The sequence below is a fragment of the Coloeus monedula genome (assembly GCF_965178545.1).
Source record: "Coloeus monedula genome assembly, chromosome: 6".
Lineage (NCBI taxonomy): Eukaryota > Metazoa > Chordata > Aves > Passeriformes > Corvidae > Coloeus > Coloeus monedula.
The window spans coordinates 35,880,653-35,898,176 of NC_138786.1; the positions used below are offsets into that span (position 1 = coordinate 35,880,653).

Genomic DNA, 17,524 nt, shown 5'->3' on the forward strand with positions numbered 1-17,524 from the left:
CCAATAAATCAAAAAATAAAAAAATAAAAAAAAATTATTCATTAATAATTCATTCATAATATATCATGTTGGCACTTACTAGAACAGCTAGTCATAGATGTAGATCCATACAGAATTTACAAATCTTATAAAATTATAAAGTACATATTATATTATTGTTAAAGGTAGTGCAAATACTAGATGAGCACTTGGCATCACCAACATAAAACAAACCTACAAAATCATATATCCCTAGAAAAGAATCTTTGTAAAGTTACAACTTCCTTTTTCTTTGTGTTTTTTTTTTTTTTTTTGAGCATTTTGCTATGCTGGAAATTATATGCTGTTTGATGAAGACTAATCTCAACAAAAAACTGGCAGACTTTGGTGTACTGCAGTGCACAGTAAAAGAATCGGAAGTTAGGAAATTATACAGTTACAAGGAATTCCTGGGAAATACAAATTTTACTTTAGATGACAGAGTCGCCAAGTGTTCACCTAATAACGTAAGTAGAAGACATACAAAGAATGAAGTGTGCACACACATGCAAGGCAGAAAACAAACCCCATACATGTTCTACATCTAACACTTGCAACAAATCATTTTATAAAGCTTTAAGGCATCCAGTAGCAGCGTTTCATTGCAGACCTTTGAAAAATCAGCACAGACAGAATGCCGGAAGACCCTCTCTTGTTCCACAGAAGTTTTCTTCAAATCCAGGTCAAAACTCCACTAAAAAAACACCTATTCCCCTTTCTTTTTTTTTTTTTTTCTGGTGTTCCTCAGGAAAATTGCTGGTAGACTGCCAGATTACAGTAAAACAAATATTCTATAACCCCAGCTCAATACTGCTGCCTAAACAGTATCTGCGGCAGCACCTGAATTGCTGCTGCTACTACTTGTACTATACACTACCCTACCTGCACTCTGGCATTTCCTAATACCAGATTATAGATGGGAACAAAATGTAAACCACTGTTAGATCAAGCTCCAACACTGGCATATGGCCCAACTGGTCTTTCCTCCCCCTTCCCTTACAGCCATGACATTTCACAGCCCAACTCTTTTGGAATACACTCTTATCATAGTTTTAATTTCATAAGTACACTGGATGCTCAACAAAGCCAACTGAATGGACACATGTCATTTCCTACTTTTCCAGTGCATGACCTAATATAAATATTTTCAATAACTCATGTTATAAAAACTCCACATTGTATAGTCAGTTAAATATTTGTAATTTTTCATGTACTATTTCAAAGCCAGAATTTAGAACACACTAGGAAGATGATAAATTGCTGCTGCGCCTGATTATCTGGTTCTCTACAGAGAATTTTCTTCCCCATATTGCTCATGAAGAATCTAAATAGGACTAAAGTCACTACTTGAGAATAAAAAAATGCATACAAATCTTCCAAGAGCTTTGGAGGTGTGCACTATGGTTCTTGACTCAAGCAAACAGGTGCCACTCTATCAAGTGGGGGAAAATAGTACAAATGTGTGAAGCTCTTTATGTGGGAAATTACAAGAGAGTTAAATGGCACTGAGCAAGGCACAAAAAGTGCTTTTAAAATAGAAACAAGGGAACATGCAGAGAACCTCAGTATCTAATTTAATTAATGATTGAGAATGCAAAGGCTCCAACTGGTGAAACATTAGCAGCAGCCATGAATTTCACTGTAGTTCTGTATAACAAGTAATCTTACCTGAGTGATTCTCAAAAAAATGTCAACACATCGATTGTATTTTTCATCTGATCCTGTCAATGCTGAGATGACAGGCCCTGCAGGATGCAGTGAGAGATCAACGATGAAAAACAGATGTTTAGTCTTTTCAAAATCAAAACCTACAAGACCAGGTAAATATGAAATTTTGTCCAAGATTCATGCTTCTTGATATCCAAAAAATGCTAATGTTACATAACCACTTTCATATACATAAGCTGGCAAGAGTATCTCTCACTCACAAGGCATCTGACCCCAGGTCAATCATACCACCAATGTTTAACTTTAAACCTGGTCCCTAATATACCGTTCTTTCAAGTGCTATCTGGTCACATAGCCAGGAATTTACATCACCTACATCAACATATGTTCTCCAACCTTTCCCACACAAAGGAGACTTAATTTTGTCCATCAATTATGCAGAACACTTAAACCTTACACAAAATTTACTGCAATTCAGAAGTCAAGAAGAACAGTAACTAGCTCAAGCAAAGAGTGATAAATTCATACTCAAAGGCTACAAAAGCATGCTAGCATTGTACAGTTGGGAGCTGCCTTTCATAGATGTGTCTCCAAAGACTGTCTTAAACTGACATTTCAATAAGATCAGTTAAGTTCTTGCAAAGGAATTGCAATGCTTGGCTATTATCAAGAACAGCATATCTAATATTAAGTAAACCCCAGTAAGATTCAACCATAATTAATGATCAATATGTTAAAATGAAAACAAGTTTATATGGGTGGATAGGAATTTAGATACTTGTGATTTTTATGTATTAAAATATTTAATGTGTCTATGAAATAGAGGGAAAATTTAAAGCAGAGTATTCTGACAATCCTCTCTCTATTTTTTTATCAAAATACAAGCAATTTAGTTGATCTTTATAATGCTGTGAACAATCACAGGTTGGTATGGAAAAACTCCTGAAATCAAAACAAAAATAGGATGGAATAGAGCTACACAAATCTGTACTGTAACTCTTAAAAGATCTCTAGGTTAAAGTATAGTTTGATATTTCCTCTGGGGGGAAGGAAAATGGCCCTGAATACCAGGGTGAATGTAAGGAACCTGATATTTTCCTAAAGCTATGTCATGCACTCAGAATAAAGACAGTCATATATCTACAGTAAATTAATAACCTTGCACATGCACAGCACAATAATTGATTCCACTTGCCAAATACCAAATTCCAATTCTCCATGTTTCCATGCTACTAGAAATCCTTAAAAAGACCACAAGACTGGGCTAAATAAAACAAGCACCAAGCATTCCCACTACAAAACATACTACACTACATCAGAAATTCATACCAGACATAGTATAATTCTTTTCATTTACAGACAATAGTTGTTGTTAGAATAAGCACAAATATTTTTGCTAAATCCATTATAACCATGACATTTCAAAAACACGTGCAGCAGCTTCATCACTCAACAGATAGATTTGATAAACAGGAAAAACATATTACAGTTTTAGATTGGATTTGTTTAACACTAGCATAAAATTCTTAATGTACTTCAATCAGAAAAACCAAAAGGCCTACCTAGAAACATGGCCATCAATAAGAGTCAGAAAAGCAGCCTTCCCATTTCTACTATGTATTGCGTTTTATACCATGACACTGCAGCCTCTGAGGGTCAGATTAATTAAGATCAACAGCAGCTGCAGTGCAACGTGAGAAGCACACGGCCACAGCTCTCACCAGTCCAGCCCAATTACCTGCAGCATTCCGACACCGGACAACTGACAACTATGATACTCCTCACCAAGCCATTAACTCCCACTGGCCTACTGACCAATGTTAAGAAACAAACTAAACTCTAAGATGGGCTGGAAAGCTCATTGCACTGCTGCAAGACGCAACAATGAGACCCCAAGATGTTTGCCAGTCAAATCTTAATAGTTGTTGCTTAACTTTATGCGAGCACTGTGTCCAAAGACAGAAATGTGATAGCAATAAGGTGCAAGCCTCTTCCCTAACCAGCCTGTGCTCCATTGCTAGAGGCCAGTCTGACAAATTCACTAAATCCAAGGTTTTCTTCCCTGGCCAAAAAGCTACTGAACCCTGACAAAATAAATTCTCTGGTCAACTACTGAGGACAATATCTAAGCTAATGAAATTAATTAAGAACAAACAAGATCAAAGAGTATTTGAAAAAGATATTGCTTGTTACAGGTTGCACCCGTTAAGAAAAGCAAGCACATGTTTTGTTTACTGCACAAGGGAGAAGAGGAACACAAGAGATTCAGTCATTCCCTGCTTATATTTTTTAAATTATTAGCTCCAACACCTATTCTCTATCAAGAATCCATTAAAACTTGGATCTATCTACAAAAAACTATTGAATTATTGTATTGAAATGTTGAACTTCATGAAAGGGGAAAACTTAAGTCTTATTTAATTTTTTTAAATAAATAACTGCTTTACAGAAATCCCAGCTTTATCAAAAAACAATGCTATTACTAGAAACACCTTCATCTGCATAAGCTTTCTAACTACTGGAAATACTTTGGTTTTCCATTATATTGAAACCTAGGTAAAAGCAATCACAATGAAAATGTTGAAAACTTAAAATACAGCATTTCCCTGTCATAACAGCTGTCCTCACTCTGTTCTTTTATTTTGACAACAAAGTTAGTTGTTAGCCTATGTCATTTATTAAAGTTAGACTAACTATTCCAAATCTGTCAGAAGTTGTTATAAACCTTTCTATACGAGACAAAGACACAGCACTTTCTTGCAAACCAAAGCTATTTATTATGTCAAAGTTGATTCACTCATTAACATAAGTCCCTACAGGTAGAAAAAAAATCAGTGCCAAATTTCTACTTTAACTTCTCAAAATTTTTCTAAGCCTACCAAATGAGACGCTGCTAAGTGATAGTATACAAGACAAGTTAGATATGTAACAATCTCAAGATCCTACTAAGTTACATATTCAGTTTCAGCTTCCTTTTAAATGCAAATACTACAGATCTGCTGGCTAACAAGCTAACTTTTTTTATTCTGTTTCAGTAACCAGGCAACAGACAACTGTCCAACTGAGAATTATCTCTCTGAACAGCTGGCAATCAACACTTGGGAGTTTTTGGTGGTTGGTCTCTCTTTTTTTTTTTTTTTAACTAGTACAAAGATCAGTGATTGCTTTAAAAAATCTATACAGCTCTAGATTCCACCTCTGAAATCTCTACTCACTATTTAGTAATTTCCTCAGTCCCATTACACCTGAAGTTACTCATAAGTAAATGTTTACAATAGAATCTGAAAATCTTAGATATATACTTATGTAGTCTCTAATCAGCTAATGTCAACACTTCAGGAAAAAAAGTAGGATCATCAAGAAAAAAAAATTAGACGCATTTATTGATGTATGACGAACCCCTTCAAGGAAGCAAGGCAACAGACAGCTAAAAAATAAAGCCATTCTCACTTCTAACTCTATTACTCTTTTCCATACCTGGAAGAGCTGTATCTCACTTCAACAAAATTTCAAGTGTTAATTTTTAAAACATTCCTTTCCTTACTAGATTTCATCACTTTTAAGACTTAGAAATTAACATTGCAAACTCTATTTCTATAAAGGAAATAACAACGGAGGGCCAAGTTTGATATATCTTTCTCCTTCCCAGCAGTTTATAGGAGTAATGATGCTATAAGATTATTAATTATAAATTCCTGTAACCTAATGTGTTATTCATACATTCAATGTTTTTGAAAGGTTTTTAAGAGTCAGAATAAGAAACTTTTCAGAAGGGCACTGACACAATGGGTAGCTAGACTATCTCCCATAACACACAAATAGTTTAAAAAAAAATCTGATATTTAAACAGAAAACATCTAAAAATACAAGTCCCTTGGTAAGAGCACAAAATAGCCATACAATACTTCATACACTCTCTACACAAGATGGGAGAGAAAACTCCTGCCTTTTATATTCTCCAAACATTGAGATCACTGATGATTAGAAATCTACTATAAGAACAACACATCTAATATATTGCTAAAACCAGTAAAACCTTATCCCCATTTAACTGTGCTTTTATTAATCTCTGCTCTTGATATAATCTAATTTAAGTACACCTATGACATCATATTCCAATAAATTGAAAAACACCAACCAAACTCAAATTCACTCAAGCACCAAGTTCAGACCAGGCAAGAGCCTGTTGCAAGATAAACAACATGGTGTGATGTAACATAATTTTGTGCATGTGTGTGCATATGTGAGAGACTGGGGTGGGAACGCAGAGAGAGGGAGGGAGAGGGAGAAAGTGAGTGCATGCATGAGAGAGAAAGAGAGAGAGAACCCACGGCAGTGCTCGCAAGGGAAAAATATATACGGCCTGAGTAGCTTTGAGTCCGGTGCTCACTATAATGCAGAATGAGAAACACATAAGCAATGACAGCTTCATACAACAGAAATAATTTCTTATGTTATTTCTTGTGTTATTCAAAAAACCATACAGTATAATAGCTTCACAGAATAGCCACTTTATCAAGTTGGCTGAATCTGTAATTAACTTTTGAACCAAAACCTAGTAGTCAATACACACTGTACTTTCTATGCAAAAAGATCAGCACCATTTAGTTTAAAAGTAGGGCATATTTTGCCATTTTAATTTTATTTCTGCTAATCTTAGGGGACAAGCCTGAACAGAAAAGAATCAGGGATAATCTATGCACAATATCCAAAGTCAAATTGCAGGAGTCCAGACAACAAGAAAAAGTCAGCGGGTAACCTGAAAAGAGAACAATAAATTGTGTACTCAAAAATAAAACTGTAGTGGACAGTAATGTATTTATATACTGCTTCCTATCTTGTAAACTAAAATGTTCAATGCAAAGCTGTTTTTTCCTTCAAATTCTTGTAATTAGAGCTGCCATATAATTCTTCAGTAATTATGTCACCTTTTGATGCACAAAAATAATTCCAACAGAAATCAGTCTGCATACTGAAGTCCTATATCACAGGGAAAAGAAAAAAACACTATTAGATCATAGGAACTACTCGTAACTTCTGTATTACAAGCACCTTCCTCCTTTCCAAACAGGAGTTTACTTTTCTAAAACTTTTTGGAAATACAGAAAATTTTCATAGAAGCTTCGATGACAGAACATTCCACAGCGAAACATACATTAAACAAATTTGTAGTCACAAGCATCAGAGGTAAGGACTAAGTAATATCTATTAGGAAAACAGCAGTTGTTTAAAAAACTTCGTAAGAAAAATAAACCATAACTTTATCTTAGCTCTTTCACAAGGTTTGTATTCCCTAATGTTATATGAGCAAGAGAGTCTGGAAGAAACCCAAAAGCCATCAGCTCAAGGAATGACAGGACCTCTGAAAATTCCATGGGCTGGTAGTCAGATGCAAACAGAAATACTAACAAGAGCTGGCCACGCCGGAATCCATTTCCCATCCCTGTTCCATGCTTTAGCAGGTATCAGCCACCAACTTCCTTAAAATGCTTGCTTTCCATATGACACAGCATGGCTGCAAATTCAAGGCAGACTGTATAAAGTCGAACTGGAACTTCATTTGCACCTGTTACTGTGAAAATGCTTGAGCGTCCCTGCCCTAGTTATTTATATTATTGCTGCTGATTTTAAGGGAGAATATGTTTATGTCGCAAATGTTTTTCTCATGTCATTCTAGCTTGTGATTTTTTATTTTTCAAAGGTTCTTCTGCTACTACTGCTGCATCTTTACAATTTCCTATACAAAAAAAAAGTAATTCTGATTTAATCAGAAAACAGAGGAACTATAGTAGAGCACTGAACAAAAGATCTAATCTTTGGAGCGTCCTTTCCAAGTGAGTGTAAATAAACTGTAGTAAAATGAAAAGGCTCGTAATTTGGTATTTGGAATATTCTTCATAAACACCAATTTTCTGTAACATCCTTGCATATCTGATAACCCCTCATGTATAATGCAGAAAATCTATTTCATTTTCATCTATTGACAGTGAATTTAATTTACTATTGCAGCTCTTTACCCAGATTATGTTATTAATTCTGCAATCAGGCTCTTTAGAATGCTTTTATTTCTTCCAAGAGTTTTCACAATTCTACACTGATTTTTTTTTCACCCTATCATACCTTTCAAAATAAAGGATCATGTTTTTCCTAGCTTTCAAAAAAAAAGTAAAAAAGAAAAAGCCTCAAAAGCAACAAGCACCACTTCATAAGCTGTAACATTCAACAGGAAGAAAAAGATCTACATGCATCACTTCAATCTCTGACATTTAAGTATTATAAACTACATTCATTAAGGAGACATACAACAGGTGCATTAGAATTTCCACATCAACAATCATATTTGTAAATAGACCACAATATTTCTGTTAATACAAAGTTATCCACTTCTGTCTGACAGTAAAGTTAGAGGACAGGAAAACTAAATGCTCCAATGTTAGTGGTCTGTTTACATCCATACCAACTGCCTTTGCTATTTTGTAGAATTCAGTCATCTTGTTAAAATAGATCAAATACAAAGCAGCTCTTATTTTTCCAAAAAAAAAAAGTCAGGAGCGCTAGTCAACTCAATTCTAAATCACCAGTTACTCTTCAAAATAACAAAATCAAAACACAAAAGTGTCAACTATGTTATTTTGTATCAATTTTTTTAAAGTCCTCTGGAGCAAAGTTCAATTACAGAATGCTAATTTGTTCATCTTTAGGTAAAAAAAACCCAATCATTCAACTGCAGAAGCTAAAATCTTGTCTACCATTATATAAGACTCTCTCTTCAGAAGCCTTATAAAAGAGGAATGCTAATTCATGTATTTATTATTGTTACACTCAAATACTAAAAAACTTTTCCTGTGCATTAATACGGCTAATATAAAATGCTAATTCTTTTATTCATCCAAAGCATTTCAGTTTTATAATAGTTTTCTTCCACCATCATGATAAACATAATATAAAGAATATTTTAAGAGCAGCACTTGTCGTCTTTACTTCACTCCAGAGCCAATGAACAAAGCAGTGAAGCAGAAAGAAGGTACATAATGGATTTAAAGTAAATGGCCCGTTCTTTAAGAAGCAGTCTCTCATTGTTACTCATTCTAGCTTAATTGTCATTACAATGTCTGGAAACTTCAAACGAACAATTATCTTTACGCCACCTGTCACATTGGTTCCTTAAAGCTAAATATTTTTCAAATAAAAAATAAAGCAATCAATGTTAATGAAAATAATCTTTTGTAGAAATATTGTAAATGTCTTTAAACTTATTTCAAGCAGTTAGTGTCCAGTTCAGTCCATTCCATACACCAAAATAGACAGAATCTTTATATTCACTATTGCACTTTGTAACATACTTTTCTGAGACATAATGCTTCCTGCTGCACTGGAAGCTTAATCATCAATATATGAAACACACTGACTTCTGCATACATGCCTGGGAATTTTAAAATAAAGAATTGCCTAATTTTTGCACCTACCTGGGTAAAAATCTTTGGATTTAGACAGCTTGATGGTGGCCCCAGTCTCTTTCTGCAACTGAACAATTGTCTGTCCTCCCTTCCCAATTATAGATCCAGCAGCATAACTAGGTATGAGGACCTTTAGAAAATACTGGCCATCCTCTGAAAAATTGAGATATGCATGGTTAATATGGCTTATAAGTTGTCATTTTTCCTCCCCAGACCCACAAATAAACAAAAGGTTACATCTTTAAACTCCTCCACTAATTCATGCATTTACATCTAACCAGTTGCGTCATTACACAAGACATGTTTAGACTATGCCTTTGACAGTTTAAAATATCTGCATTTATTCTAAGCAAAGAACCTACATAGGTTCCTTATTTCAGTAAAAGAATGAGAATAATACCAAAATTATATTTCAAAGGTAGATTTTCTTTTTGTAATGGTAACCACAGCATGCAGAAATGATCAGACCCCTTAAAAAAAACTAAAGCCCTGCATGAAAACGTGGTTAGTGACAACTACAACCTGGCTTGGAAATACTGCAAAAGAAATGACAAAACCAAGAAAGAACGAATTGTAAATTCTAATGGGCTATTTGTTTGTCATTAGCAAACACATGAGAACAGCAATTAGCTATTGCTTGCATTCTTCTTAAGTGAGCAAAACGACTACTCTGCTACCAAATAACCCACCCAAAATGTGGGGTTTTATTCCAAGCATTTCAGCCACTGCCAAGAAAACAACTCAACATGGTGCAGATGGAATCACTTGCCTAAGTAATCCTGATGTATTCCTTTAGCACTTCTTAAGCGACAATGATCTCTTTTAAGCTCATTAATTAAAGGACACTAAGAAGAATTTTTCCCAATTTATCAAAAGGCTAAGTCACTTATTTTAAATACACTTAAAAGGTGACAAGATAGACAATGCCAGTCCTCTACCCATCACTAGCACTACAGCATACCATGGAAACAGGAAAAAATACATAGAATGAATGGAGGGGAGAAAGAAAACAGGATTCCAGTCTGATTTGGAAACTGCAAAAATTTTAGTGCCCTCATGCCACTGCTAAATCCAGCTACACTGAAGTCTGAGGACTTCTCCATAACTGTCTCTGAAGAAGTGCAAGGCAATGGGGGTACGCTGGTTCCCCAGACTTGTGCTCCCCCCAGTAATTATGGCAACGTCCCATTGGCACAGATATCAAAATATCATGAAACCTGTTTCATAAAGTTGGTTGTTGGGGTTTTTTTTACCCCTAAGCACAAGAAATTACCTGAGTTCACCTTACTTCCCTTCCCTGAGACTACAAAGCTTCTCAGTAAGTGCCTGTGTGTGACAGTGGTGCCCACCCCTATTACCATAGCTGGGGAACCATGCTCTCAACATTGGGCAAATAAATTCACCTCTGCCTCGGTGCATTGTTATGACGACTCCAGTGCAAACGGATAAAGGAGATGCTGGTCCCGTTATAACTCATCTCCTCCAGGAACAGCAGGATGTTAACTAGCGAGTCCCCGCAGCCGAGGGGCGACTCCCCCCGCCACCAGCCAGCCCTCGCCCCCGGCTCGGCACGGCAAACACACGCCGTGTACGCGCTGACAATGGAAGTGAGGCCAAGGAGGAGGAAAACGCACGGCAAGGCTGAAATTCAACTTGCGACCCCGAGGATGTGGAAGGAGGGAAGAGCGTTTGCCGTCTCCTTCCAGCTGCCATTTATTTTCGCCCATCCTTAAACGGGCGAGAGAGATAGCTGGGCTGCGGGAGCCCCTTGTGCTCCCTCCTCGCCTCCGTAGGGTCACGGCTGTGCAGCCCCAGCGTGGATATTAAATAAAAAGACTGGTAGATGCTGAAAACCGACGCCATTTTGATGAATGATAACATTAGAGAAATGGGAATCTTTGGGCGGGGGGGCTGGGGGGGTGGAAGAGGCAGGCAGGCAGGTAGGGAAGCGGAGAGGTGGGTGGGTTGGGCGGGGGGGGTGGGGGTGGGAGGGAGGTGACAGAGGATATACCCACCGCCCGTGTTGGTCCTCTTGGTGCTGCCGGCTTCAGGGGGGGCTTCAAGCGGTCTTTTCCGGGAGTCCGGCGGGTCCAGGTCTATGGGAACCCCGGTGTGGGTCCCGTTCTGCTGGATGGGAGCTGCCGCCATCATGTTTGCTGCTGCTCGGAGGAGAATTGTCTCTTCCCTTCTGTGGTGGGGGGGCAGGGAGGGAAGGGGGGAGGAGGAGGAGGAGGAGGAGGAGGAGAAGGAAGGGGGTGGAGGAGGAGGAGGAGGAGGAGGGGAGGGGGCTCGTCCCGTTCTCTTGTCCTTTTCGAAAATGTAGAGCTAAGATCGGGATTGTCGAGGATGCTGCGCGCCTTGTTTATCTGGCACCCGGGGGGAGGGAAGGGAAAGGAGGGAGGGAAGCGGGCAGGACTGGACTGGAGGAGCAGCTGCAGTGCAGTGTCAGAAGGAGATGAGGAGAAGGGAGACAGGGGAACGAGGGGGGCGAGAGAGGGAAGAGAAAGGGGGAGAGGAGAGGAGGGGAAAGAATGAAAAGAGTGAGACAGGAGGAGGAGAGGACAGAGTGAGTGGGAGAGGAGAGGAGGGGAGAGAGTGAGTGGGAGAGGAGGGGAGAGAGAACGAGAGAGACTGAATCGGTGGGAAGGGAGGGAGGGAAGAAGGGAGGGGGAGAAGGAGGGAGCGAGCGGTGTAAATGGTGGGCGAGGGAGAGAGTGGGAGATGATTCACGCTGTTTCTGAGCCCCCTTCCGCCCCTGCCCGCCCTAGTGCCGCGCCTGACGCTGCGGCTCAGCTGCCCGCCGCTCCCGGGCTCCCGTGCCCTCCCTCGCTGTCGGGCTCGTGTGCACGGGGGTGGAGAGGGGGATCGCTGCCGGGGTGGTGCGGCGCTGCTCCGCTCTAGCCCCAACACCGCGGGCGGCCGGCTGGGGCCGCCACCCTCAGCTGCACCGCAGAAACCCTAAAGGCAGGAGAGGTTAGAACCATGGGAGGGGGCACAAGGACGGGGGTGTACGAGGGCAGGCGGGGGTTGGGGGGGGGGGCTATGGGGGGGGTGATAAAGGAGAAGGGCGGGGCTTCCAGCGAAGACAGGCGGGAGATGCGGCCAATCGGAACAAAAGAGAGAGAGGCTGGGATTGAGGCGTCTCGCCAATCCCGGGCCGCTGCCGGCAGAGCCGTTGAGGGGAGGAGGGGGCGTTTTAACCTCTGCGGCGGGGGCGGCGGCGGGGCGGGAGTGCGCGGGGGCCGGCTGCCGCCTCGGGAGGGTCCCCGCCGTGATGCGGCGTCACCTGGGTTACAGGCTGCGCCTCACAGGCCCGCAGCTGCGTGGGAGGACGGCTGAGATCGCCCGAGGAGGCGGTGGGATAGCGGGGACGTGTCCTCGTCGAGGCTGGCTGCAGCACTGGCGCGGCGCGACCCGGCCGCTGTGGCCGCGGCCCTCCCTCCGTCCGTCCCCGCTCGGTCCCTGCCGGCAGCCGCGGGTGGCGGGCGGGGGGCAGCGCTGCCGCTCCGCGCCGGAGCCGGGGACGCGCCGGGCTGCATCGCGCAGGCTTGTAAAGGAAATAATAAAGATATTATTGTTATGCTGTGACAGCCGGTCTAGCTGGAGCTGTGCGACACAAAGCCGCGTTGGTTACCTAAATATTTCGTAGAGAACTTAAAGATATTTCCCTGCGGCGGAGGCTATTTCTGTTTACAAATCTCAAGTTATTCAGGTGGACGCTTAAAACGTTGTAAGATGCGGGGGGATGGGTAAGCAGGGCGCGGGGAATTGTCTGTGCACCAGAAAAGTATTTTTACTATTTGACTCTCTGCTATTTATTGACTCGTTTCCTTTGAAAAAATTTCTAAACCCGCTGTAACTGTGACGGTAGTGGTCAGTACTGGAGCATCAATTCCGTACAAAATTTAGGAACGTGTGTTTATTGCATTACACCACGCTCTGTGCTAAATTCGTATTGATGTGTGTGTGCGCGGCATGGCTGCTGACTCGATTCCTCCTAATACACGAGCTTAAAACCTGGCTGTTTGTGGATGAAATCCAATTTCCATTCTAAGCTCCCTGGGAGACAGCCTTAGTTTTAGTAATCACTTACCATTAATACTGCCCCAAACAATTTTTAATACTTAAAATACACATATCATGTATAATATATAGCACATCACCTCTGCTTATAAATTGCAAGCCAGATACGTAATGCATTATAGGATATTAAACCGTGCACACATTAACATCTAAACAGGCTCCTGCCCAAATGCATTCACAAATTAAGAACTCAATCCAGCATTGTACATAGGAAACTTTCAATGACTTCTTTGGGAATTGTGTCCCAGGAATATGATATCTAGCCTCCTTGCCAGCAGATGAAATAGATGCAGCAGATCAGTAACAATTTGATAGCATATATGGTCAGAAAAATGATTGTATAAAAATGGAACTTTCTTACTCATCATATACCCTTTGTATCTAAGATACTCTGACTCATAATTGCTTAGTTTACTGACTGAAATAAAATTCTAGGCTTCTGTTACCTTGGCAGTTGCTGACACAATTATGGTACAGCAAACTGGGGACTAGTTCTAACTCTTCCATTTTCTTTACTAAGTTACAGCCAAAGAATTTTATTAGTATTTGAGCCAGAAAGAGCACAGCATGACTTGTAAATCTCAGGTCCAGTCGGTAGGGTCATCAGTCCTAAGAGGCCTCTTTTTTATTTGTAAACCAAGCGAATGACTTACAGAAACTTTTGAAGACAAAAATAAACCCCACGATGTTCGAATTAAGCCATCTTGAGTCAATTTCCGCAGTGGAACTGGATAAATTGTAACACTGCTCTCTTTATCTCACTGACTATGTCCCATTCATCTGTAGCAACATTGAAACAAACAATTCTCTGGTTTTTAGACCACATCTGTTTTACTGTGCCCCTGCACCAATTTTAATTATGTGACAGATCTGATTGGATTCAGCACCTGCAAGTCCTCCCTTTGGGATCTCCAATTAGCTTATAAAACATTTACTTGATTGCATTCTTGAAACAAAAATATTGTTTCATCCTAACAACAGAAATATTAAAGTGTAGAATAAGAAAAGGTTTCAACGTGATTTGCGGGTATGTTGTTTGTGTATCTAACTTCCATAAGCTTAGAGGAAAAAGTGGTAATCCTGAAACCTAATTTCCTCAGACTCAGCAGATGTCTGTCCTGTGTTAGCTTGTTTCTTTACTGACAGCTGTTTCACAAGTGCCTCCCCTCGTCTCTACAGAATGCCTTTTGTTTAATAATTTCCCTCTACATTATCTCCCATCCCACTTAGACAAGCTTTTTCAACTTTTCTGGTAGTTTTAGAAGGTTTTTCTGTAGTTTAAAGACAGGCTTATTTTCGAAGAAAGTAGTTTTGACTACATAACTAGCCTCTCAGATAGTTTCTTAGTAACAGTTCTACTTAACAAAGCGAATAGCTGCAGGTAATCAACATTTCAACCAATACCGATTTAGTATTAAGGAAAGTTTTAATTTTTACAGGTAAGCTTCAGAATATGCGCTTTTTTCTCCTTATTAAATTGCTTGGACCAGTGATAGTGAAGGTCTGGGGGGGAATATAACATAAAGTACAGCCCTCTAGTGGCAGAGGTCACTTGGAGTTTAAAGCAAGCTGTGTCTTTGTCATGGGTGGGGGCAATGAACGGAACAGCTTTTAGCAAAATGCGGGCAACTGTCCTGCATTGTTCATGGTCTGAAGCACGAGTGAAAATAGTTGTGGCGGCCTGTAATACCACCTTGCTCCCACTCTGTTGTAATATCTGTGCAGAAAGTACTGAAGAAAACTCTACTGATCAGTAGAGTTTTCCTCTTTTTCCAAATTTGTAATCTGTTGTTCATCTTTTCTGTTTTCAGCCAGCTCCAGACTGGCGTACCTGACCAGAGGTTTTTCAAGCAGTTCTGAGATTTTGACTTCTTTCCTGTCTGTATCAGTCATGTCCTACCACATAATGTATTCTGTAACTTCAGTAAGAGTTTGTTCAGAGATGACATGGAGCACAAATTCCATTTGCCAGCTTTATTTCTAAAATCATTCTCAGCTGGTGGAGATGTGAATGGAAGCATTCAAATTAATCTCTCCCACAGACATGAGACTATGCTTAGAAGTGAAGGGGATTAGGAATAGGGAGAAATTAAGCATATATTTTAACAAATAGAAATCTAAATAATAATAACTGAGGTGAAGTTCTAGTAGACATCACTTAATCTGATAAAGTCTACTTTGTGGAACAAGACTCAATCTCCTGTTTCTTTTAGAGGTGATGGATAGTTCTCATCTGACTAACAGAATGAAGAGTTCATTTTTCCTCTTATGGGAAATATGACAGAGTCCAATAATCATTGGATGAAAAACGATACCTCTTAAACATCCTGGCTAGGTAAAAGAAAACAAATTCTGTCTTTGTCCAAAAGGACTGGCAGCTTTTCATTACTGGATGATTGCTGTGACTCCTGTAAACTTTGGCTTCACTAAAATTACGGTTAGTGATGAACTTGGAAGACTCTTTCAAGTCTTTAACATCCATCTTCTGTTTATGACACTTTTTTCCTCCAATAATCTATCAGTTAAACTCTTATTATTGTTGATGAATTTATCAATTTGTTGCTTGTTTAAATACTGCAGAGTTTGTTCATCAGGAAGTATTTTTTAATTTCAGTGGAACTTCTCCAAGATTCCAGCAATATTAATCTGAAAAATATCAAACCCATGTTTGGGAAAAAAATTCAACATATATTAGACAGAAAATGACCCAATTATCTTTTTTTCACATTTATATTGGTTTTATTATGTGCACCTGTATTATATGCATTGCTGAACTAAAAGCCAAGTGTTAATACTCTACAGTGAAAAGAGCATGGACAGCTGCTAAACCTTTTCATATTGTAGACCATTGCTGTGTAATAGCTTTCTTTTTCTGGGAAACTGAGAATGATAACTTAGAATCAGTAAAAATGTGATCGTACTATTTGTCATAACGTGAATAAATTCTTTTTCTGGTGGTGGAAGGAGGAAATCAATGCCCATTTATTTCTCAGCAGAGAGATCACCTGTCTCCTGTTCTGACAAAGTTCATCAAATTTTACAGATCCTTTTTTTGACTTTTCTTCAGAATTGGGGAAATGAGTTGATCTGAGTTCTTCACTGCTGAATCTGTAGGTCAGATTTATAAGGGGTTACCTGACGACTTACCCAGATCTCAGTGTAGAAAAGAAGACAGCCTCAGGACAAGGTCATTTTTCATCCCTCCCAAAGAATTGACATTGTCAATCCAGATATCTGAAACTCCAGTGGCTGAACACTTACCCCAAAAAGTCATCCGTCTTGTGATCTCTATGTGCAATAATTTAAAGACCTTTTGTTTCTCAGGATGAAAGAAAAATAAAGACTAGATTTCAATTGCCTTTCAAAAATAGTAGTATCTTCTGTTTTCTTTATGTTCTTTTGCATGTGTGTTGTTTTGGTTTTAATAGAAAAATAGATATTCAGGGATTAAAATGGTATAAACTATGAGTAATTCCACTGTAATGAAACAGTGTAATATCGTGTGTGAGAAATAGCAGTATCTCCTAGTGCAGCTTCATCAGTTTACTATGTTACTGATTGTGTACCTTTTGTTACTATCTTACAAAAGGACACTGCTGAAGCATCTCGTCTACAAACTGAATTCCACCAGCTCTCACTCCAGATGCTTCCGTATGCATTCCTTCAATAGTATGGTGAACAGGGTATTTTTCAAGGAATCAGCATACCTGTTTCCAGTCTCTGTTATTATAATTTCTCTAGCAGTATTACCATTTTCTGTGTCATCTTGTCCACCCACCACCAAGTGTCTTATTTGTTTGAAATTTTGGCACTTTACAATAAAAGAAGTAAGGAAAGAGATCCATTAACAGCAAAATTAGTTTCTTTGATTGTGTTGTCAAGCTTGAGTCTCTTTCTGGAATAATGTAGTCTTACAATATAGGACCTTAATCAGGACTGGTTTAGAATTTTGCTGCAGGTCAGCTCACATACAAAAGTTATTTCAGTGGAGAAGATCAGAAATGTTTCTGGAAAAGGAATGGAAAGGGGGAAAGTAAACCCTTTTGCACAGTAGACAAAGGAAAAACATGGACAAAGGCATTGATTTTTTCTCTTGTAAACAAAATTTATATTAAATTATGTAGCAAAATTTGAGTTGCTGTGATCATTTTCCTCACTGATAAAGTGTATACTACTTGAGATTGTTAGACAACTATATTCTAGTAAAATTATACTAGTAAACTCTCCTCCTGTTAACCACCACGAAACTCCATTTTATCCTGTATCATTTATAATCAATTTTCCAAATAATAAGCTAT

General features: G+C 39.2%; 1 protein-coding gene across 2 annotated transcripts in view; it reads right to left on the reverse strand.

Annotated features, from left to right (window-relative positions):
• The window catches only part of NOVA1 (NOVA alternative splicing regulator 1), a 142,665-nt gene extending 131,304 nt beyond the window's left edge, over positions 1 to 11,361 (reverse strand). The window contains exons 1-2 of one of the 2 annotated variants that reach the window (XM_082283178.1): positions 11,159 to 11,361; positions 9,153 to 9,296 (exon numbers count right to left, since the gene is read on the reverse strand). In XM_082283178.1, the coding sequence (XP_082139304.1) occupies positions 9,153 to 9,296; positions 11,159 to 11,294 (280 nt within the window). In that variant the 5' untranslated portion in view covers positions 11,295 to 11,361. Of the gene's footprint in view, positions 1 to 9,152; positions 9,297 to 10,546; positions 10,689 to 11,158 lie in introns of those variants that run through there. The other variant, XM_082283179.1, reaches the window with a different exon arrangement.
• Positions 11,362 to 17,524: the final 6,163 nt, after the last annotated feature.